At 39.6% G+C, this 24,021-nt stretch overlaps 1 protein-coding gene across 1 annotated transcript in view; it reads left to right on the top strand.

The window, feature by feature from the left end:
* Window positions 1-5,848: 5,848 nt before the first annotated feature.
* The window catches only part of LOC127412473 (storkhead-box protein 1-like), a 36,863-nt gene continuing 18,690 nt past the window's right edge, over window positions 5,849-24,021 (top strand). Inside the window, exon 1 of the mRNA XM_051648864.1 lies at window positions 5,849-6,356. Coding sequence (XP_051504824.1) covers window positions 6,044-6,356 — 313 coding nt within the window. The 5' untranslated portion in view covers window positions 5,849-6,043. The remainder of the gene's footprint in view (window positions 6,357-24,021) is intronic.

Genomic DNA, 24,021 nt, shown 5'->3' with positions numbered 1-24,021 from the left:
GCATAATACCCTTGTAATTACCCCCACCATAAACTCTAAAATAACAGCAACAGTTCAATGTAATTCCTGGCCAGATGGGAAATAAAGAAGCTTTGAATCAAACTGACCTTGGGTAATGAAAATAGTAGGCCAAACTTGATATATACAAAGAATATTACCAGTACTGATGTGGTTGCAGTCAGAGCAGATGCTTGGATTTTCAAACACAGATGTATAAGGACACAGGGTCTTTCATTGAATGTGGAGATTGGCGGGGGTCTTAAAGTGAGTTGTATGGCAATCTTCCAAAGAGAGTACGGTTATGCACGTCTACCCCTAACATGATTAATGGTGGGAAGAGGCAATGTATTCTTTACATACACAGAGGAAACACAATATCCTGTTGCAGTGCCAGACCTTCACCCTATGGCCATACATACATTTCAGCCTTTTAATCTGTCTGTCATTATACCAGACCTCCAGTTTTGATTTCAGTCATCAAATACATGAGATAAAACTTGAGTTTAAACTTTGCTCACAGAATTTCAAATGTCAGAAGTAGAGAAACAGCACGTAACATTATTTGAACTCAGTAATATATGGTACACAGCTTTACCCACACCAAGTGCTAACAAAATATTCACTTTTACAGGTTTAGAATTATTAAAAAAAAAAAAAACATTTTACAGGATAATTTGTGATATTTCAGTTTCAGTATTCAGACTACCATTTACCATTTATCCATTCATCTTCTATATCTATTAACAAAGTTCCCTGTTTATTCATTTATCACGTTTAACGTAAATGCAAGTATGGAATAAAAAGTAAAATAAGTATTTGAGATGCCTTGATGCCTTTGGTTGTAGAACTGAAAAAAAAAAAAAACTGTCTCTGCAGTGCTCGAAGAATATGCACATCTAAAATTATAAACAAAAAATCTGTATCAAATCGGGGCCTGGGTAGTTCAGCAAGTAAAGACGCTGACTACCACACCTGGAGTCGCAAGTTCGATTCCAGGGCGTGCTGAGTGAATCCAGTCAGGCTTCCTAAGCAACCAATTGGCCCGGTTGCTAGGGTGGGTAGAGTCACGTTGGGGTAACGTCCTCGTGGTCGCTATAATGTGGTTCTCGCTCTCGGTGGGGCACGTGGTGAGTTGTGCGTGAATGCCGCGGAGAATAGCGTGAACCTCCACAATCTCAGTGTTAACGAGCTCAACAAGCCACGTGATAAGATGCCGGATTGACTGTCTCAGATGCGGAGGCAACTGAGATTTGTCCTCCTTGAGGTGAATCGCTACGCCACCACGAGGACCTAGAGCGCATTGGGAATTGGGCATGCCAAATTGGGGAGAAAAGAAACTTGCCCAAACTAAGAAAAAATCTGTACCAATCGTCACTCTTGCTTGTTTGCCAAATGTAAAATAAAGCATGTTATAAAAAGCTGCCCAAATTTGACATACCTGAATAGATAGATCTATTTTAAAATATAGCAGGTTTCATATGCCTAATTTTTATACTTTTATGGTTAAATAAATATGTTGTATTAAATATAAGAGCAAGATGTAGGACCTATTTCTTAATTGTAAATCATAATGTTAAATCTAAATGTAAGATTTAACCATTATGTTGTCTTAAAATATCAGATACATTTATTACGTTTAATGACAAAAATGTGGTCTTAAAATATAAATTTGTATAATGGACTATATCAAAGTCCCTTTCAAAGCAACTCGGTCCACTTCTTGGGACTTCTCAGTCCGCCATCTTGGGAATGCTCCCGGACAGCTACTGTATTTTCTATGGATACAAGCAGAAGTGCAGCTCCAATCTACTTGAATGGGGAAAGACAGGAATCTATAAAACGGTTGGTCAAGATTATGATCAAAGAACATATTTCAAATCATCTGTTAAATCTGACAACAGTGGTATCATAAATTGTGCTTCTTTAGCTCAGATCAAGCTAAAAAATGCTAATGCATATGTGCGTTCGAGTTGATTGACAGGCGATGTCTGTATCTAAAAATTGTATTGGCTATTTTACCTGTAAGGCGGGACTTCCTTTTCTACATCCGCCATATTGAGTGTTCCAATTTCTCCCATTCATTTTAAAACAAGTGCTCCGTCTCAAGCAAAATCTCTCCCTGCATCCGTATACTTCATTCGGAGACCTGGGTATTGACCCGTGACCCAATAAATATGACGTAATAACAATAATCTGCTCTAGTTTTGTTAAACAAGCACCATTTAAGCACAAGGAACAACTTAGTATATAAATCATGTACTTTTGGAAAGAGCGTTTTTTTAAATCCAGCGTTTGAACGTGACGTCTCCTCAGCTCCTGAGGGATTATGGGATTGTTAAGTATGGAGATAGAATTGTTGCATATTAACATACAAATGGAAAGTGATTTACAATTAGAAAGTTGGTTCACAAATAATTTGAATGAGATCCACAAATAAATGTAAGGAGTTTCACAAAAATTAAATGAATTCACAAATAAAAAGAATGAGATTTAGAAATAAATGTAAAGAGTTTCACAAAAAATAAAGTGAATTCACAAATAAATAAAATGAGATTTGCAAAAAAAAAAAAAAAAAGAAAGAAAGTACAAATGTATTTTCTAACTCACAAACACAACTCTGTCCAGCATTTATTTGTGGATTGCTTCCTGTGCATTTGCGGATCGCTACATGCATTTATCGATTTTGAAAGAAATCTAACGTCAAGACGTGCACACAAATCTATAAATAGGTGGACTCCACTCATCATCTACTCAAGCCAATCAGATAATGACCACATTACTCAGACCAATCGTAGCATGTTCTATCTTCAACCAATCACGCTTTGTTTTACTATCAGGGTGGGACCAGAGTCACAGAGCTTTCATGAGAATGGAATCAAGCACATACAGATAAGCCCCAAGGCCGCAAACTTTTAAAGAAACGGACATCATCAGAGTAATACTGTGACTTAAGGTTTGTATCATTCTCTCGGATATAAACATGTGTAGTGTCTTGCTAAATGTCGACAGCTGAAAATTGCCCATTTGTAGAGTGACCTGATCATTAGCTTTATAGCTAACCTGGCTGACTGTATGAGTCTTCTATTTTAATTTCTTGACTGAAATGTGACATCAAAACCTTTTCTCTTAATGTAACATGGCAGATCCAAACAGACACACAACTAGACACTCAGCAATCCTCTGGTACTCATGCCACTCCGTTTTAAACATTGAGCCAATGATTAGATGGTTTGGTCCATTCTTTGTATCCAGGCAAACAATGTCAAGCACTAGTTAGTACATTTTTGTAGTCCTCTTTGTTCTTTTCTCACTCCAGTGGCACTCCTGCTATCACACATACACTGGGCAAACTTTCTCCAAGCACTAACTCTGTTCACCCCACACTTGTCCCTCACTTGTCTCGCACCTTGTCTCACACCTTGTCTCACACCTTGTCTCACACCTTGTCTCACACTTCTGTCTTTCAGACCTGGTGCACTCAAATGAGCAGCCATTTTATACTCTCAGGTTTGGGATTGGTGGTGGATCCTTAAAGTGACTGGGCACATTTTCTCTCTGCCACACTGTTTTTTTTTTAACACTTTAAAGCAAGTCTGTTGGCTAAAAGGTATGATTTTGGTTACAAATTACAGGTTGTCATGCACGTAACTACAAAAGACAATAAATTTGAGTACATGTATTTACACACACAAACACTGGAATTGAACATTACAACTGGAGTGCTTGCATTTTGCTCGAGATTGTTGTACATGAACATCCTCATTGCTGCGTCATGGTGTTGTATCAGTTGTCTGGGACGGATACTCCTAGTCAGGGTAAGAGCATTCTGCACAAATGTTTGGAAAAAATAACAGTTACACATTTAAAACAAGTCCATTACTGTATAGAAAAGAACATGTTACACAAAAAAGGGCCATGGAGCTTTATGATGTCTTACCACCAGTAGCACAAAAGTCCCACAACTGTTTCCATCTTTTTGTGATGTGGAGCAGAGAGAACCAGTTCTCCAGTATCCTCGCAACTCTTTTACTATTATTATTATTATTGTCCTCCTGTATCTCACAGCCCATATACTTCCTGAGTAAATAAGTGAAACACACATTGTTTTACAGGGTTAACATAATTATTTCTTGTGAGTAACATTGGACTGGTCTGCAATAACACTAAGTGCTAAAAATATAAAACCTTTGAAATATTACTTCAATGATTTTTTTAAAATACATTAACATAATGTGAAACCAAATTATTAGCATAGCAGATCTTGTACTCTGTATAATATAGGGTATTCATTTATGGTTTGTGCTCATAAGATCATCTAATATGATTCATGTTTTATAAAGACACTATCTGTACAACTGATCTTTTGTAGTGTCTAGTAGTGTGTCTGTTTGGATCTGCCATGTAACATTAAGAGTAAAGGTTTTGATGACACATTTCAGTCAAGAAACTTGGTTAAAATTAAAATAGCAGACTCATACAGTCAGCCAGGTTAGCTATAAAGCTAATGATCAGGACACTCTACAAATGGGCAATTTTCAGCTGTCGACATTTAACAAGACACTACACATACTGAGAGAAAATGATACAAACCTTAAGTCACAGTATTCCTCTGATGATGTCCACTTCTTTAAAAGTTTGCGGCCTTGGAGCATATCTGTATGTGCTTGATTCCATGCTCATGAGAGCGCTGTGACTCTGGTCCTGCCCTGATAGTAAATCGAAGCTTGATTGGTTGAAGATAGAATGTGCTACGATTGGTCCGAGTAATGTGGCCGTTATCTGATTGGCTTGAGTAGACGATGGGTGGAGTCCACCTATTTGTAGATTTGTGTGATCGTCTTGACGTTAGATTTGTTTCAAAATCGACAAATAAGTGTAGCGATCCGCAAATGCACAGGAAGCGATCCACAAAAAAATGCACATGATTAGAGTTGTGTTTGTGAGTTAAAAAATATATTAGTAAATAATTTTTTTCTTTGCAAATCTCATTTTATTTATTTGTGAACTCACTTTATTTTTTGTGAAACCTCCTAACAAATATTTAAAAATCTAATTCTTTTTATATGTGAATTCATTACATTTTTGTGAAACTCCTTACATTTATTTGTGGATCTGATTCAATTTATTTGTGAACCAACTTTTTATTTTTTGTAAATCTCTTCCCATTTGTATGTTAATATGAAACAAAAACAACCCCATAGTAAAGTGTCTAGACGATCCGCACTTCAGAATCTCACCGGAAATAGTAGGTATTTTCTCGCTTACTGCTTCATGAATACTGAAGATTCTGACAAACTAATTCATACTACTGTTTTTGGCATACTATTGTAGGGAAGTTTGGTATTCGATTTGATGTGAATGAAAATGAGGCTGTGACAGATAGACTTCTCTTCACTATATAAACCTGTATAAATGTCTTAGAACACATCTAATTTTCACAACTCTTGTTTTGTGGAGTTTTTTTTAATCTACGTAAGATTTTTGGAAACTATCATCACCGTTTTATACAATCGTACAGCCCATTGCTGAGACTGGAAGTCTATCCCTCACAGCCCCGTTTATCAAATTTGGCAACTTCACAAAGTTTAATGTCAACAATTTGGTCTTAAAATATACATTTGTGTAATTACAAATCATTACAAAGTTTACAAAAACGCAGCAGTCAAAATCTCTGCAGAAAGCCTCATTAACCTACAATTTTCCACCCACTATTATTTGTTTACTACCTGCAGTTTCCTCTCAGTACCAGCCCAGACGAGAACACGCCTTTAATAATTATGGGGCGCTTGTTTCATTGGTAAGCAGCTGCTCGCGCGCCTCCCCTACGCGGTTGCCTTGGGAGTCTGTAGACACTGGAAGACAGAGACAGAGTACGGACAGACTGGACGGAGGACTGCGCTTTGGGAATGTGACACATTCAAACTGTGGTTTTACACACCACGCCGCATACACTTGGGTTAAGTAAGCCGAAATATGTGGTCTTATTTCCAAGATTGTATATTAAAATTCATTTGACCGTGATATTAATTCAGGACGAATAGAAATGTCTCTGCAGCAAAGGGCGGTTCAACTGTCAGCCGCGTCGCTCGCTGTTATTCTGAGTCGGGACGAGGACACCAAATGCAGCGCGAGTAGCACTAGCGGGCAGGATGTGTTTGCGGATTTTAAAGCTCAAAATTCGCGAAGCTTCTGGAATAAGAGACTTGTTAAAGCAGTGGCTGAAGTGTACTTCCAGGGGTGGCTGAAGAACTACGTGCTTCTCGTCCAGGGCAATGCCAATAACTTGGAAGTGCTCAGGGAAGCATGGATGCGTAGGGCACTGAGGTCACCCAAAGGATATATCATCAAAGCAGTGGGTAGGTGATCAGTGTTGAGCTATTTAAATTGCATTTGCTTGGGTTTGATATGATGTGGAATCAGAGTTGCATCACTAGCTCTTTCTTTCATGAAATAAGCCTGAAGATCACCCTAAAGGTAAGGCACCTCACAATCACTTTCTGCAGATTTTACCGGGGTTTAACCTGGGAAAAACACCACAGAAGTGGGGATCTGTGTCCCAGAGGAAGGAAATCTGAGGAAGGTTGGTTGAAGATTTGTTTCCATAGCTCTTTGTTGAAAAGTTGAGAATAACTCCTTTGACCATATTAGTTAATAGGAATAGTTCACCCAAAAATAATCATTCTCACATCATTTACTCACCCTTACAGTAGACAAACACGTATGACTTTCTTTCTTCCGCGGAACACAAAAAAATATATTGATGTCTGTTTTTCCATACAATGCAATTAAATGGTGGCCAGAAAAATGAAGCTCCAAGAATCACATAAAGTCAGCATAAACATAGTCCATCAGACTCCAGTGGTTTAATCAATGTCTTCTGAAGCGATACAGTTGGTTTTGGGTGAGAACAGACCAAAATGGAACTCCTTGTTTCACTGTATATCTTACCATTGCAGTCTCTAGGCACAATCATGATTTCAAGCTAGATTACACTTCCTTGTGCTTGAGCATGCAGCAGAGCCCTAGATGGCGCTAGGAAGTGTAATCAAGCTTGAAATCATGATCGCCAAGGAGACTGCAGATGTCAAGATTCATAGTAAAAAGGAGTTACATTTTGATGTGTTCTCACCCAAAACTGATTGGATCTCTTCAGAAGACATGGATTAAAAAACTGGAGTCATATGGATTACTTTTATGCTGATTTTATCTCCTTTTTGGAGCTTCAAAATTCTGGTCACCATTCACTTGCATTGTATTGACCTACAGATCTGAGATATTCTTCTAAAAATCTTCATTTGTGTTCTGCTGAAGAAATAAAGTCATACAAACATCTTAGTGATTGGTGGTGGCGTAGTGGGCTAAAGCATAGAAATGGTAAGCAGAAGGTTGCCAGTTCAATCCCCACAGCCACCACCATTGTGTACTTGAGCAAAGCACTTAACTCAAGGTTGCTTCGGGGGACTGTACCTGTTATACGTTCACTATAAGTCCCTTTGGATAAAAGCATCTGCCAAATGCATGTAAATGTAAATCTGGAATAGCATGAAAGTGAGTAAATGATGAGAGAATTTTCATTTTTGGGTGAATTATCCTTTAAGTAGACAATCATACTTTACACTTTTTATTTGACATACTACCATAATAAATGCTTTAGCCTGTCTGAGGCTACTAAAATGTTATCACATAGCTAACAAATGACCTCCAGCCATACATTTTTGGAGATATTTTAAAGAATGAAATCAGATTTTATTACAAAATCAGAACAGAACTGTTATCATGAACATTATCCCAGCTTTCTGTAGGACTCCACTGTATAGGAGATCCACATACTCCTCAACCTCAGCTGTATCTCTAAAGAAATCCCCAGATTATTGTTTACCCCTGTCTCTGCACAGCTATAATAGAAAACCACCACATAATTTCCATTTGCTGTAGAAGGTAGCCTCTTAACCTAACCTGACCGGCTGTTCCTTGAGAGACCTCAGCATGCTTTAGTCGTAACTGTGTGCGTGCATGCAACTTAAGTGCATTATTTCCAGATGACAGGAAATATGATTTCTAGGGAGCAGTCTAACCCCTCTCTCTACACTCTGACTCAATTTCCACCACTCAGTTTCAACTGAAGCCGCTTCCAAAAAAAATGGGGCATCTTGATTTTGTGTGGGTACAGAGTTCACGCCCGGTGTTTTGTTGGTTGTTATTGTGTTTTGATTGGAGATAACATTGTTTTCAATGGTCACATGTTGAGGTGATAGAGCTTTTGTGACAGTGTGGCTTTCTGTTGCTTCAGGTGTTGCTACCTCTAGGAGGCATCTGGTTTGCCCAACTGAAAACATGAAGCAGATTTTGAGAGCTGCCTTTTGCTCCTGCTGTCACAACCATTGAAGGTGCATGTTAACAATTTGTGGAGAGAGAAGTGCAGAATATAACTGAGGAATTCTTGAGCTTGTACCACACATTTGGATTGGGAGGAGTGGTTGGGAGAACCATCATAACTTAATGTCACTATGCGCATGAAATGAAAGCATACACTCAAGCAAATACAAATCTGGGGTCAGACTGTGCATTGAGGCGACATGAGCCCAGCCCCTGTGTCTCTGTAATTTATTACCCATTCACTAGGACCCACAGTCCTGAGTTACAGTATGTCCTGCCCAGTAAATCTCCACCAGGCGATTTTCTTGCTTGACCCATGAATTCAGTGTTCCTTGTTTCATGTTCAGTGTGATACTAGAGCCTTGGTTATTTTATTGCAGTCTGAAGTTAACTTGTAGATAATAATTAAGTAACCTGGTCTAATGACAATTTGTAATAATTAGTGCAGGATGACGAAATATTAATAAATCGAGTTAGCCCGAAATAAATCAAAGTTGGCTTGTACAAAAACGTATGACTTTTACTCCCCTTGAGAAAAATAAATGAACAAAAAACGATGTGTATTACGATTTTACTTAATTCCTAATTTTGACCCTTAACCTAAACCTATCCATAAAGTCTAGCCTCTTACCCAAACCCTAAACCTAACCATGATTTTAAGTGTAAATAGGCCTTACTTTTGTGTATTTACACTGAAGAAAGAAAACATCCAGGTTTGGAACGAATCCAGGGAAGCGTAGTACAGGTTATTGACATGCATCAGTCATTTGAATTACATTAAAACATATGGAATGAGTGAACAAATTTGTTCACTGAGGTTTCCTTTTTTTAAATAAAGTGTTGGATAAGAGGCTAGCTAAAATTATATGACTCTATTGTATCGATTGGAAACTCTATTTGTTGATTGTTTTCTATTAGGGATGTGCAAAACTACCAATTTTCATAATTGACTAGTCGAGTTGTTACGAGACAAGGTTTGAATTGGGTATAGTTCGATTGTAGGGGTAGTGATTTGACCAAAATCTTATATCATGATACGAGTAATTTTATATCACGATAATGATTTATATCACAATATTGATAATTTTTTCTAAAACAAAAACTATAAAAATGGGTTTATATAAGAAATAACCATATTGTGTGTATTGGGTATGTAAAGCCTATTATTGGATCCAGTCAGTGAATTAAATACTTTATAAATGAAAACTAATTTCTGTTATAATTTTCTCTTTATTTGGAACTTGCCAAAAAAAAACAACAAATCACTTTACAAAACACCTTACCATAATGCTAAATTTCACATAATGTCACATTTCAGTCTGATATTTTGTTGATCAGTATTATTAATATTATAAACTTTCCACAAGAAACTTAAGGTCTTCTCATAATAATGCAACAAAGAAAATAATATACAAGTAAAAAAAAAAATACAACTAAAATAAACAGTTTTTGCCAAAAATATCCACTTAAATATAAACACTTCTTGCAAACTTTTTTTGAATTAATGTGGAGTGCATCTTTTGGCTTTCATTATATTAGTTTGCGTGCTTCATTTTGAGGTGGTACAATAGATTGCTTGTATTACCACAAGTGGTTATCATTGCACGACACAGATTTTACAGTTCTCACGTGAAGCCCTGCCCATTGATAGATAAGACCATGCTATGCACATGGATATTTACATATAGCAATATACACAATAAAGAAAAATCTCTAGCGATTGACACTTCGTTGCGAAGATATATATTGCCATACCGCCCAGCCCTAGTTTGTTGAATGTATTAGGAATGACATATAATCTAACTTTAAATTTTAAAAAAATTAAAGGATAACATGTCCATGAGCCTTTATTAACATAAAGATTTTTGGGTAAAATGTACATATATGTGTACATACAGTACTTTTCCACAATCTGATTGATTTAACTTTCTATTTACTTTCATAAATTTTCGCAAGGGTATTTTACGTTTTTTTTTTTACCAAAGCCTTGTTTTTTTCTAGGCCTGTGGTTAGTCAGCAGGAAAGGGTTAATGGCCGTGATTACCCATCAGCAGATGGGATGATGAATTAGCCTGCTTCCCTCTCTGTCCTCTTGATTATCAGTATACATTAAGTGAAAAAGATGAATTGTTCTCTGGGGCCTCAGTGCAGAATGTTGATGATGAAGAGAACATGTTTTTTTATTCACAAGGGCCCCTTGCTCATGATACTCAAAATGACCTTTTCAGCTCCAATTTCGAGTCCTCTGCCTTCTGTATTTTCCTCGAACCCCAATAAATAGATTGATGCAGCCCAGTATTTTCTGGTCTTAAGTGTAGAAAGAATAGCTCAATGCAAATTTACTGGCGAATACCTAAATTATAAAGGCCAAAGTATACTTTGGGTGTCTGCATTGCGGATCGCTCTGCGCACAGTATGTGTGATGCAAATTGTATCAGTCACCTTCGGCTTGCTTACTGGGTTTCTAAATACAATTATTATTTAACTATTTAATTATTTATTTTTATACACAATTTACAATCATATTTAATCAAACTACATAATGATGACTCTAAGACTTATATAGATATTACAGTTTCATTTTCAGATTCATTTTCTGTTAAAGCATGATTTTCTGTAAAGCTGCTTGAAACGATGTGTGTGGTGAAAAGTGCTATACAAATAAAATTGACTTGACTTGCATGATCAGCACAGCCATGCGTCTTGACCGCACACCGCCTAGATTTTTATGACCTGTGCACGCAGTCCTCAGCTGTGTGCGTCGCTGACACAAGTGCCTGCACAAAAAAGTTTTAGTGGACATGCGTCAAATGCATTTGTATTCGCTTGCAGTGAGAAAAGTTTACTCACAAAGGCAATGCATTCGACCAGGCGCAAGCTGATCCATAATGTGCAAAAACAAAGGATACTTGGGCCTTAAGTCAGATTAGTTAAAAAATAGCCTAGTTCGGAGGCCTGGGTAGCTCAGTGGTAAAGACGCTGGCTACCACCCCTGGAGTTCACTAGTTTGAATCCCAGGGTGTGCTGAGTGACTCCAGCCAGGTCTCCTAAGCAACCAAATTGGCCCGGTTGCTAAGGAGGGTAGAGTCACATGGGGCAACCTCCTTGTGATCGCTATAATGTGGTTCGTTCTCGGTGGGGCGCGTGGTGAGTTGAGCGTGGTTGCCGCGGTGGATGGCGTGAAGCCTCCACACACGCTATGTCTCCGTGGCAACGCGCTCAACAAGCCACGTGATAAAATGCGCGGGTTGACGATCTCAGACGCGGAGGCAACTGGGATTCGTCCTCCGCCACCCAGACTGAGGCGAATCACTATGCGACCACGAGGACTTAAAAGCACATTGGGAATTGGACATTCCAAATTTGGAGAAAAAGGAAAAAAAAAATAAAAAAAAATAAAATAAAATAAATAGCCTAGTTCAGCTGCCAGTTGAATAGGCCTGAACTAGGCTATTTTTTAAAGAATCTGACTGGTTGAACGTGCCTGGTCGAATGCGTTGCCTTTGTGAGTATACTTTTCTGACCGCGAGTGAATATAAACGCATTTGACGTATGCCCACTGCAACTTTCTTGTGATACTCTTTTAGTGAGGCTGTCAGTTGTCTTGGGGGTTGTTTACATCGAACACGTTTTGTGTCTGTTCACTCTGTTTTACAATTGTTTTCCTATGCAAACTTGCGCTAAACAGATGTTTCGCCATGTCTTGATGTTTTTACAGTGTCTCATGCATGAGCGCAGGGTTTTTAAACACTTTTAGGGGTTGCGCTACAAATAATCATCATCCGTCATTTTGACGGAAGGGGAAGATTAAAGACGTAAAATCATGGACGACTGACAAGCGTAAGTTTGGAGAAACAGAAAGTTCTATTCATTAATGTCACCGGAATTAATGAAGGACCCCAGATGTGGAAAACAGTTCTCAGTTTATTAACAATAAGCAGCAATGATTATTGTAAGCAAACAATTATTATAAGCAGAATAGTGGGAAGGGAGCGGCGGAATGTAAATCAGAATGGAAGACCGGATTAATTCTAGAAACATGAAAAAATGGGTGAACATGCTTAAGATAATGGGGTAATTTGAGCCGAACCACCACTGGACTGAGCACCTTAGTGATGGCAAAGGGGCTGATGAATCTGGGTCCCAGTTTAAGTGACGGGAGTCGGAGTGGGTTGTCCTTGGCCAACAACCAAACCTTCTACCCACACACATAAACTGGGGGCTTAGACCGGTGTTGGTCGACTTGAGTCTTGTGACGGTTGCCAGTCCTCAAGAGGGCTTCTTTGGCCTGTTTTCAGGTGTGTCGACACCTCTGAATAAAAGCATAGGCAGAGGGAACGATGACATCAGGCTCCTGCTCTGGAAATAAAGGCGGCTGATATCCCAGGCAACACTGGAAGGGCGATAAGCCCATAGACGATAGAGGCAATGAGTTGTGGGCATGCTCAACCCAGGCCAACTGGGAACTCCAAGAAGAGGGATTCCGAGAAGCCATACATCGCAGCGCCCTTTCCAAGTCTTGGTTCGTCTGTTCTGCCTGACCATTAGTCTGGGGATTAAACCCAGAAGACAGACTTACCTTCACCCCCAGCTGTCGACAGAACTCTGCCCAAAATTTAGACACAAACTGGGCCCCCCTGTTGGAAACGACATCTAACGGGAGGCCATGGAGGTGAAAGACTTGGTTAATGACTTCAACCGCTGTCTCCCTTGCTGATGGCAATATGGGGTGGGGGATGAAATGAGCCAACTTCGAGAACCGGTCCATTATGGTCAAAATGACTGTGTTGCCATGGGACAGGAGTAAACCAGTAACAAAATCCATGGCAATGTGAGACCAGGGTCTCGAAGGGACTGACAGTGGTTGGAGGAGCCCCGCCGGAGGGCGTTGGGAGGTCTTATTGGTGTCACAAACGGGGCAGGCAGCCACAAACTGATGGACATTGGAGGCGAGGGATGGCCACCAGAATCTCTGTCTAATCAAGGCCTGAGTATGGTCGCCCCCCCGGGCAGCAGGCTACGTTGGACAAATGAGCCCACTTTCCTTGGCCTCCCTCTCCGGAACCGAAATTGAGTAAAGTTGGCCCCGTGGTATAGAAGTACCCGGTAGCTGGTCAATCGCTCAGTCATACGAGCAATGAGGAAGGAGGGATGTGGCGCAGGACCGACTGAACACCGCCCTCAGTTCATGGTAAGCGCACTGTCATCCAGGGATGTGGAGATCGATGGCGGCGGCGACGAAGGGCAAGTCGATTATCCACATGGATGGCTAGATCCACCAAGTCATCAAAGCATGTAGGGTGGTCCAAGGCGTAGATCTCGTCAAGGATGTTATCTGATAGCCCATGCAGAAACTGATCCCATTGTGCTTTGTCGCTCCAGCTGCAGAAGCATCTGTGTCCAGAGTAGAATGGTTGAGCACCTTACAGAACTCATTCTTGAACTCTAGAAATGAAGCAACGCAGTCGTGACAATTATCGCACATGACGGTGCCCCAATCATGTGCCTTTCTTGCCAGGAGGGTAATGACACACGTGATCTCGGAAGCCTCTGTAGGGAAGAAAGAAAGCTGCAGCGAGAAGTACATCGAGCATTGGGAGAGAAACGCTCAACAGGAACCATCTTCTCCAGAGAATGGCATGGGAGTATTCAACCGGGGCTCAACTTGTTCCTGACTGCGGGGCATCACCAGAGAAGGACCAGGAAGTTTGGAGGCAGGAGGTATGGGATTTGAATCAGGAGTCTGGTGAAGCTGTTGCATCAGAGACATCAACTCAACCAACTGAGAAGCCATCATCTCCGGGGCATGATTGGTGGAGGTAATCTGTTCCTGTTGGCGCCCCAGCAACACTCCCTGTTGGGCAAGGGCAGCATGAAACTGGCATCCTCCACTAAGGTCCAATGCTGGCCGGATTATTCTGTCACTGGAATTAATGAAGGACCAAAGTTGCGGAAAACAGTTCTCAGTTTATAACAATAAGCTGCAATGATGAACTGAGCAGAATTGAAGAAGTCAACGAGCACCGACTGCAGTGAGATGAAGAGTGAAACTTGAACTTGACTGGCGGGGAAGGGGAAGTGGTGAGAGCCGTGCACTTGACCAGCGGAGAGGGGTGGACTGGTGAGACTGGAGCCCCTGGCGAGATGAGCTGACGGACGAGCAGCCGGCACAGCGAAGAGCGATGAGTGAGTAATCCAAGGACAGGCAATAAATCCAACCAACTGACAAACTGGCACTGGAGAAACACACACAGAGCGCAGAGACAGAGTGAGGTAACTCAGACACTACACAATAATCGGGCAATAAACATGACACACTGGAGAGTTTAAATAGAGAAAGGAAAATGAATCACAGCTGTCGCTGATCAGCCGATCAGCCGAGGTAGTCATGGCAGTGCTGATCACGGCTGCTCAGCGACAGCTGAGCGACACATGGGGAAATGAAAACAAACACAGGAAAAAATGGCAACTCACCGTGACTGTGACAATTAATTTGGTCAACAAATTTGAAAAGTCAAAAGTTTTTAATAATCACAATGATTTACTCAGACTTTGAAAGTAATTTTTATATGATTTTATTTATTTAATTCTGTGTCAGTTTTTTGCCCAGAATTTCCTCCTAGGTAGAACTATTTCTCAGAATAAAAAATAATTAAATTAAAGCTATAAAACACAGGTGTTTTATTTATATAGTAAACAAATATTATAGGCCTGCTATAACACAATATCTGTAAGAAGAAGCTTTTTGATAACAAAATATCCTGGCTTGGCCCGTGTGCCCTTTGGATTTTTTCCATCTGGCCCATTTGTCGATTAAGTTGAATAGCCCTGGCCTAGTTAGTACTGTTGGGTAAATTACTAAAGTAATCCACTACAATAATTACTTTAAAAAAAGAATCAGATTACTTTACTGATAACGTCAACAAAAAGTAATGACATTACTTTTTACTTTCAAGTTATTTCTAAAACACTTTTCACAGAAAAGTTTGTTTTTCTGGTTAACAAATTAAAAAGTGCCTATATTTCCTCATTGTTCACAATCGCACACAAGTAATTCACCCAGCAGCATGCTTTTCTCTCTTACTATGGATTTATTAGGGGACTTTAAATCAAAGTCATTAAGTGTAATCTGATTACAAAAATGTAATGTGTTGCACTACCTTTTGTACTAAAAGTAATTAGATCACAGTAATTAATTAATTTGTAATTCGATTACACCCAACACTGGTAGTAATGCAGTGTGGCACAGCACTGCTAAACTATTACTTCATTAGATGAGCTCAGGTGCCTCTTTCTCAGATGTGGCCTTGAGCTAAAGAGAATTTCTAATGCATAATTTATCAGTGACTGCTACAGTTGAAATCAGTAGTTTACATACACTTAGGTTGAAGTCATTAAAACTCATTTTTTAACCACTCCACAGATTTCATATTAGCAAACTATAGTTTTAGTAAGTCGTTTAGGACATATACTTTGTGCATGACATGAGTAATTTTTCCAACAATTGTTTACAGACAGATTGTTTCACTTTAAATTGACCATATCACAATTCCAGTGGGTCAGAAGTTTACATACACTAAGTTAACTGTGCCTTTTAGCAGCTTGGAAAATTCCAGAAAATTATGTCAAACCTTTAGGCAATTAGCCAACTAGCTTCTGATAGGCTAAATGGAGTCAATTGGAGGTGTACCTGTGGATGTATTTTAAGGCCTACCTTCAAACTCAGTGCCTCTTTGCTTAACATCATGGGAAAATCAAAAGAAATCAGCCAAGATCTCAGAAGATAAATCATGGACCTCCACAAGTTTGGTTCATCCTTTGGAGCAATTTCCAAATGCCTGAAGGTAACACATTCATCTGCACAAACAATAGTACACAAGTATAAACACCATGGGACCATGCAGCCATCATACCACTCAGGAAGGAGCATTCTGTCTCCTAGAGATGAACGTAGTTTGGTGCAAAAAGTGCAAATCAATCCTAGAACAAGAGCAAAGGACCTTGTGAAGATGCTGGAGGAAACAGGTAGACAAGTATCTATATCCACAGTAAAACGATTCCTATATCGACATAACCTGAAAGGCTGCTCAGCAAGGAAGAAGCCACTGCTCCAAAACTGCCATAAAAAGCCAGACTACAGCTTGCAAGTGCACATGGGGACAAAGATCTTACTTTTTGGAGAAATGTCCTTTGGTCTGATGAAACAAAAATTGAACTGTTTGGCCATAATAACCATCGTTATGTTTGGAGGAAAAAGTGGGAGGCTTGCAAGCCAAAGAACACCATCCCAACCGTGAAGCATGGGGGTGGCAGCATCACGTTGTGGGGGTGCTTTGCTGCAAGAGGGACTGGTGCATTTCACAAAATAGATGGCATCATGAGGAAGGAAAATTATGTGGATATATTGAAGCAACATCTCAAGACATCAGCCAGGAAGTTAAAGCTCGGTCGCAAATGGGTCTTCCAAATGGACAGTGACCCCAAGCATATCTCCAAAGTTGTGGCAAAATGGCTTAAGGAGAACAAAGTCAAAGTATTGGAGTGGCCATCACAAAGCCCTGACCTCAATCTGATTTCACATCCCTGGATGACAGTGCGCTTACCATGAACTGAGGGCGGTGTTCAGTCGATCCTGCGCCACGTCCCTCCTTCCTCATTGCTCGTATGACTGAAATTTGTGCGCAGAACTGAAAAAGCGTGTGCGAGCAAGGAGGCCTTAAAACCTGACTCGGCTACACCAGTTCTGTCTGGAGGAATGGGCTAAAATTACAGCAACTTATTGTGAGAAGCTTGTGGAAGGCTACCCAAAAGGTTTGACCCAAGTTAAACAATTTAAAGGCAATGCTACCAAATACTAACAAAGTGTATGTAATCTTCTGACCCACTGGGAATGTGATGAAAGAAGTAAAAGCTGAAATAAATCATTCTCTCTACTATTATTCTGACATCTCACATTCTTAAAAGAAAGTAGTGATCCTAACTGACCTAAGACAGGGAATGTTTTCTACAATTAAATGTCAGGAATTGTGAAAAACTGAGTTTAAATGTATTTGGCTAAGGTGTATGTAAACTTCTGACTTCAACTGTATATTTAAATGTGGACGTATAGGAACAAAGTGAACAGAACTACAGAGATTTGTGATGACCTTGAAAAACATTTGCAGTTCCAAGAACCCAGAACAAAAGATACGAGGCTGCCTCACCCTATCTCGTCTGACTTGAAATTTGAGGTGCGTACTGTGTCTGTGGTCTCTGCATTATTGAGTAACTTTTGGATCATGCTTTCATTAGTCTAAGGGATGTGAAGGGTAATACAATAATGCTAAGTTCTAATTAGGTGTTCAGTATTGTTGAGCACAATTAACCTCACTGTTATCTTTAATAACATGCTATGCAAGTTTGTTAAAATTATGTTTTATCCTCAAACATTTATACTAATTCTCTGCATTGCAACGACATTGCATACTGCAGTAACCTATATAACTGTGAATATATGTACATGTATTCTGTTGTTCCTAGATTCAAAGCAGCCTGATTTGTTTGAGGTTGATGTGGAGGAGACAACATCTCTTAGATCTTAGCTCATTAGCCATGACATAGCCTAGTACTGGACTCTTTTATCCCCAGGTCAACACCCTGTGGTTCTCATGCATTGAAAGTTGCCCTCTTGCATAACAAGGCACCAAAGGTCATTGCTCCCCAGTGCTTTCCTCAAAGATGTCTTCCACAACACTTCCAGGTGTGCACCATAAACAGAGGAAGAACAGTTCAGCTAACATGTGTTTGTAAAAGAACAAAAGCTTTCTTATTCCCATGAAAGCAGATCTTTCTTTCACTCCAAAAAAAAAAAAAAAAAAAAACTAATAAAAATCAGAAAAATACTTTTGGTTATATAAAAAACTATTATAATTTTGTAGTTTTTAAATTTAATTAAATGAAATAAAAAATGGCACTCAGTATTATTATTTACAGAAAATCCAAAATAAACATCTGGGATGATATTTATTTATTTATTTATTGAAATATCCGTTTTTTTTTAGTTTTAAGTCAGTAAAAAAATCTGTGTGGTCACAATTAAAAACATATGCCGTGTACATGCCCAGTGTTGTGAGATAAAGGTGGAGCTGGATCAGGTTTCTAGAAAAGCAACCAGTGGAATGTTTTCTTGAGATAACCAAACACCCAAACCAACTTGTCTGCCACAAGCAGCCATGTGTATTCCTTTCCTACTTAACCTTCTTTAACCAGTTGAAATCTTGTATCCTTTATTCATCAGTGTAGTTAAACAACCCTGACAGGATGGCCAGATATATAGGCTCTTGTCCTTAACTCCTCTCTCTAATAGAGCTCCTCTCTCTCCCACTATCTGCTGAGGCTAATTTTACTTTTGAAAAATGCATCTCTCCCTGTGACTTTAATGATCTTCAAATCCAACAATTCATGCTTTTTGGTACAAATGCTGTCCAAATACTGCACATAAGATTCCTCATTTTCAACTTGAGAATTCACTGTTTGTTTTAAACAAGTGTGTGTGTGTAAGGGCATGCATATGTTCCTTTGTGTGGAATGGATTTTTTCTATGTGCATGAGTGGTCCAGAGATATTTCGACATGTCTCTCACAATGGTTTTTCCTCTATGGATTTCTTATATTTACCCTGATAAGGATGGCATCGCCCTATATATTTGATGCTGCCTTTAAGTGCACCTGGGAAGTTCCTACATCTGAATTGAACGATTATTATTACAAATGTCACACATTCAAGTGACAAAATAGAGAACAAGCCAAACTTAAACAAATAAACCGTGAACGACGGCTGTTGTACCAGTGAAAAATCATAAGTGAAAATACCTGCATCACTTTTACATAACCTATAATATTAACTGATGTATAGTATTTAACAAATTATTAATTTACTTTAAAACAATCGTGAAGGGTGAATCATTAGCGTTAACTGTCATATAGGCTAATAAAGCACTGAAATATAAATGCTTTTCATTATCTTTCATGTCAACATGCCCCTTTCAATGTTACAACTCACCAATTTGGGTATCATCTGGATTTCCGAGTTTCCCACTTGTAAATACAACTTTGTTTGGTCCTTCGTGTGCTCAGAACTCGTAATTACAGTATTTCAGACTCCACTTGAAGGCTGCATGAAAATCAGGGGCATAGTAACCATTATAACTAGCAGGGACATATCCCTCTGGACTGATCTCATGGTAAAATCGGTGACAGATAGCCATATGTTTTGGCTGCTAAAATGAGTCTATTGCTAAGTTCGTAATTGTATACTACCCATACTACTCGTACTACTTCTGCCATATTGGTCTATGGCAGAAATAGTAAGAGTAGTATGGTAGTATGCAATTTTGAACTCAGTGTATGCTTTCTGAATTTCTAAACGTCCCCTAGTGTCCGAAGCTGGAATAACAGTCGTGCCCATGCGCACCTTTGCACAATGCACTGCGCAAGTGCAAGACATACGCAAATATTACATGATTAAAACACTTGAATAGATATTACGTGAAACTGGTACAACTTTTTCAATTTTCGCAAACATTTGAGTAGTAATTACATAAATATACTCCAAGCCCTAACCCCAAACCTAAATCTAACCCTGACAGTACTGAGACCAAAACTGCGTTCTTTCACTTCTTTGCAAATCTTGATAACTGGAGATTAAAAGGGATGTGACAAACTAATACTCTGATTTCCTGTTTGATCTTGTTGGTTCCTTCCACTAACAAACCAGAAATTTCTAAATTTGTCCCCCCACTTTTTATGAAATATTGATAATATTTTAAGAGTTTAGTTTGCTTGTCTGCTGTGCAAAAAAAAAAAAGAAAAAGAAAAGAAAAAAGATATGAAGTCAAATTTCAGTCCAAGCAGAAGCCTCTGCCAACCGGTAGTGTCAGCAGTGGATGAAACAAACAGAAGCAACCTTAGCAAATCACAGCAAAGCACTTAGGACTACTGGGTCACATCACATATTATTCGTGAGAAAAGCTGATAAGTTGTTGTGGCGGGCGGGGTGGGGCAGAGTGATGATTGTGCAGAGCGAGGCCGGGATGGACACCTGGTGCAAATGATCTCACCCAGCTGCTGGTGATTGCGGGGTTGGCGGGCAAGTTGGAGCCGGGATGGAGACCTGGGGCAAATGATCTCGGGATTGCGGGATTGGCGGGTGAGCTGCCGTCGGGGAGAGAGACACTGAGAGAGAGATGCAACAAAGCTGTGTGTCTGTGTGTGTGATTGAGAGCTGCTGCTGATAAGCAGAGTGACTGAGAGGTCAGTGAGCTGGAAAGCCACTAGGGTGTGTGCTGCTGGAAAAGCACTGTGTGATTGTGAAGACACTGGAAAGTGTAAAAATAAATGTTGTACGTTTGGATGTGCACCCGGCTCCCGATTCCTTCTTCCCACACGAGCAAAGGTCTTCCACAGTTTTATATTGTGTCCTCTCCACTTTTTAGATCGTTATGCATCCCCTGTTTAGAACCTGACCTCTGTTTAAAAGTATGTCTTTTTCCATTACACAAGAAGTCAACCCTTGAAGAAATCTGAGCTGAATGAAATATTTATGGAGTTCACAGCCAGGTGCAGATCTAGACCAGTACAAACAAATAAAATTACAATCCTGCTCTCCTACTGTCTGTTAAGCATTGCAGTGAATGTGTTTGCAATTAGTGGACAGAACTTCCCTCATATTTTCATTCCTGTCCTTTGCTAAATAAAGGAATTACAGTCCAAAGATGATGTAAGTGTACATGTCCTGAGAGGGAAGTCTCAACTCTCAGCTAGATACACTAACCCATTTCCATGCTCCTACTTAACTGAAACGAAGATATTGTAACCAAGCTTTTAGCATGAGGTGTTTCGGGCTTAGATTAAAGTTGAGCTGACACAATGCAAAGGGCCTCCAGAAGTAAGGACCCAAAATCTGATGTAGCTCAGCCTAGGTCATGGGAAATGTTTCTCATATGCTGGAAATGACCAAAATAGATCTTGATTAGTTGTGTAACAGTGACTACGTTTACACCAGAAAGCGGCTAAATTCGGCTTATTGCGAGAAAGCGCCATTCCCGTTTACATGCACTGTATAAGCGGTGTACTCTTTACTCCCTTATACATGCGACCCGGTCAGTAAGCAGCTTTCTCCACAGCAACGTATGCTTGTGTAAATAACAAACATGGTATCCGAGAAAGACTTCTTTTTTTATTCTATAGACTTGTTGCCGTGTTTATTTCCTTAAATTTCCATCGCAATACTATATGCCATAGTAGGGTTTCCCTCTTACATAAAACTCTGGGATTCCCTCAATATACCAGTGCATATAAGAGAACATGAGGGACCTTCAATATTTTACATTTGTGTGTGTAAATGGGTATAGTTAATAGGTTGCGTGCTTTTCCCACTGCACTCTCAGAAATGTTGAATTCTTTCCGCTGTGTTGTTTGGCTCCATTCTATGACGTTTGTTCTCCGATCTGTTCACGTACATGTGCACTCTTCAGAAACCTGCTAGGATGGCACATATGCGTTTACATGACCACATTTAGCTGCATTCGCCGGGAGAAACCTGAGTGTGTTAAACCGCTTCCTCTTAATCCCTTAAACAGCATAAGAAAATCGCCGTTCTCGTTTACATGACGTTTCAGAACACAATTTTCTGCAAAAACCCTGGAATAAACAGTTTTCTTAAGTGCATATAAACATGGTCAATGCTGTAAACTGTGGCTTAGAAAGTAAGACTGGTATGAAACACCTTGAATGCCTTAAGATATTGCACAGCAAATCATGAAACAAAAAACTTTACGTTGCTTGAGAGTTTATACTTCATACAAAGTCCAGTAAACATAAAAAAAAACTAAATCAATATTTGGTGTAACCACCTTTGCCTTTAAAAAAGCACCAATTCTCCTAGGTACACTTGTGCATAGTTTTTCAGATTAACAATTTTTTATTGATTCACATAAATGAACACCGTAAAACAAAACATATATACACAGAATCAGTCTTAACTCCCCCTCCCAATCCCCAATCCCACCCTGACCTGAGCAACATCACAGTGGTCTCAAATGATATAGACACACACGCACAAAAAATAAAAATAAATAAATAAATAAAATAAAAAATAAGTAGATAAGTAAACAAATAAAAAATATAATAATAATAATCACATATCCATAAATGACATATACCCACCCCATTTCTCCACAAACATGTTGTACCTCCCCATTCTTCTAAATGCCCCTTCCTCAAAGGCCTCTTGAAAAGAGGGTGCTCCAGCCGACCTCCAGCCCCTTAAAATGATCTGCCTGGTGATCATGACACTGGTTAAGACCCAACTCTTTATGTGTCTACTTTCAAGCTCAATGACCGCCCCATCGCCCAAGATACAGAGTCTGGGGCAAAATTATACCCGAGTGCCTAATACATCACACACCAGACTCTGAACCTTTAACCAAAACTTCTGTATCTCAAGACATGGGTTATATGTCCATCCTCTGATTGGCATCGCCAGCAGGTGGGTGTGTCTTTAAAACCAAGCCTATACAATTTAGAGAGGGTCCAATAGAACCGATGTAAAATCTTGAATTGTATAAGGCACACCCTTGCGTCTTTAGATGCAGTTTTGATGTTTTTTAAAATCTTAGCCCACTCTCTCTCCTCCAATTCCAAGTTTAAATCTTTCTCCCATAATCTCTTGAGAGTGGTTGAGGCTCCATCCCCCAGACTCTGAATTAACAAGGAGTAGTACACTGATGCCTCATGACCTTTTCCAAAAGCAGTAATCACCACTCTCATAGTATCTGCTGCTTAAGGGGGGGTGTATGCTATTCCCAAATATAGTACAGAGCAAGTGGCGTAGCTGTAGATACCTAAAAAACTGAGATCTGGGGATCCCAAAATGTTGAACCAAATTTTCAAAGGATCTCAAGACACTGCTCTCATATAGGTCACCAAGGGTATTAACCCCCCTCACAATCCACTCTGACGAGCAAAAATGCATAGCTATGCATTAATGCATAGTTTGGGGTTTAGCCATAAGCTCGAGGCAACATTTAGATAAATATCCGAATTAAACACTCCGGACACTTTTGCCCATACCGAGTGCAAATGCAAAATAATGGGGTGTGATTTAACTTCTCTGGTTAGATTGGCTTTGCAATGGCAAAATAGGGGCAAGAACGTCCTGTTCAATACAGAACCAGGGAGGGGGCTCTTTCAGGTGGAAACGACCAATGAGCCAAATGTCTGAGACCGAACGCATAATAATAAAATAAAATCTTGTGTAGGCCAAGCCCACATTTGTATGCAGCTTACTAAAATGTAATCTGGGGCGCTTACCATTCCAAATGAAAGACTTCACTATGCTCTCAAATTGCTTGAAATCAGAGAGGGGGACATCTAAAAGGAGTGACTGTAGCAGGTAGTTGAATTTTGGAATACAGTTCATTTTAATAACATTAACCTTCCCAATCATCGATAAATGTAATGAAGCCCACCTGTCCACATTGCTCGAAAATCTTTTTATTAAAGGGTCAAAATTAACTCTAACTAAATCAGACAAATTTGCTGGGAATAGAATACCCAAATACTTAATGCTCTGTTTGGGCCACTGGAAGGTGCCTGGCTGGAAGGC

This window comes from Myxocyprinus asiaticus, chromosome 21 (genome assembly GCF_019703515.2).
Source record: "Myxocyprinus asiaticus isolate MX2 ecotype Aquarium Trade chromosome 21, UBuf_Myxa_2, whole genome shotgun sequence".
Lineage (NCBI taxonomy): Eukaryota > Metazoa > Chordata > Actinopteri > Cypriniformes > Catostomidae > Myxocyprinus > Myxocyprinus asiaticus.
The sequence above is the reverse complement of the archived record's forward strand: the minus strand, read 5'-3'. Positions and strand labels throughout refer to the sequence as shown.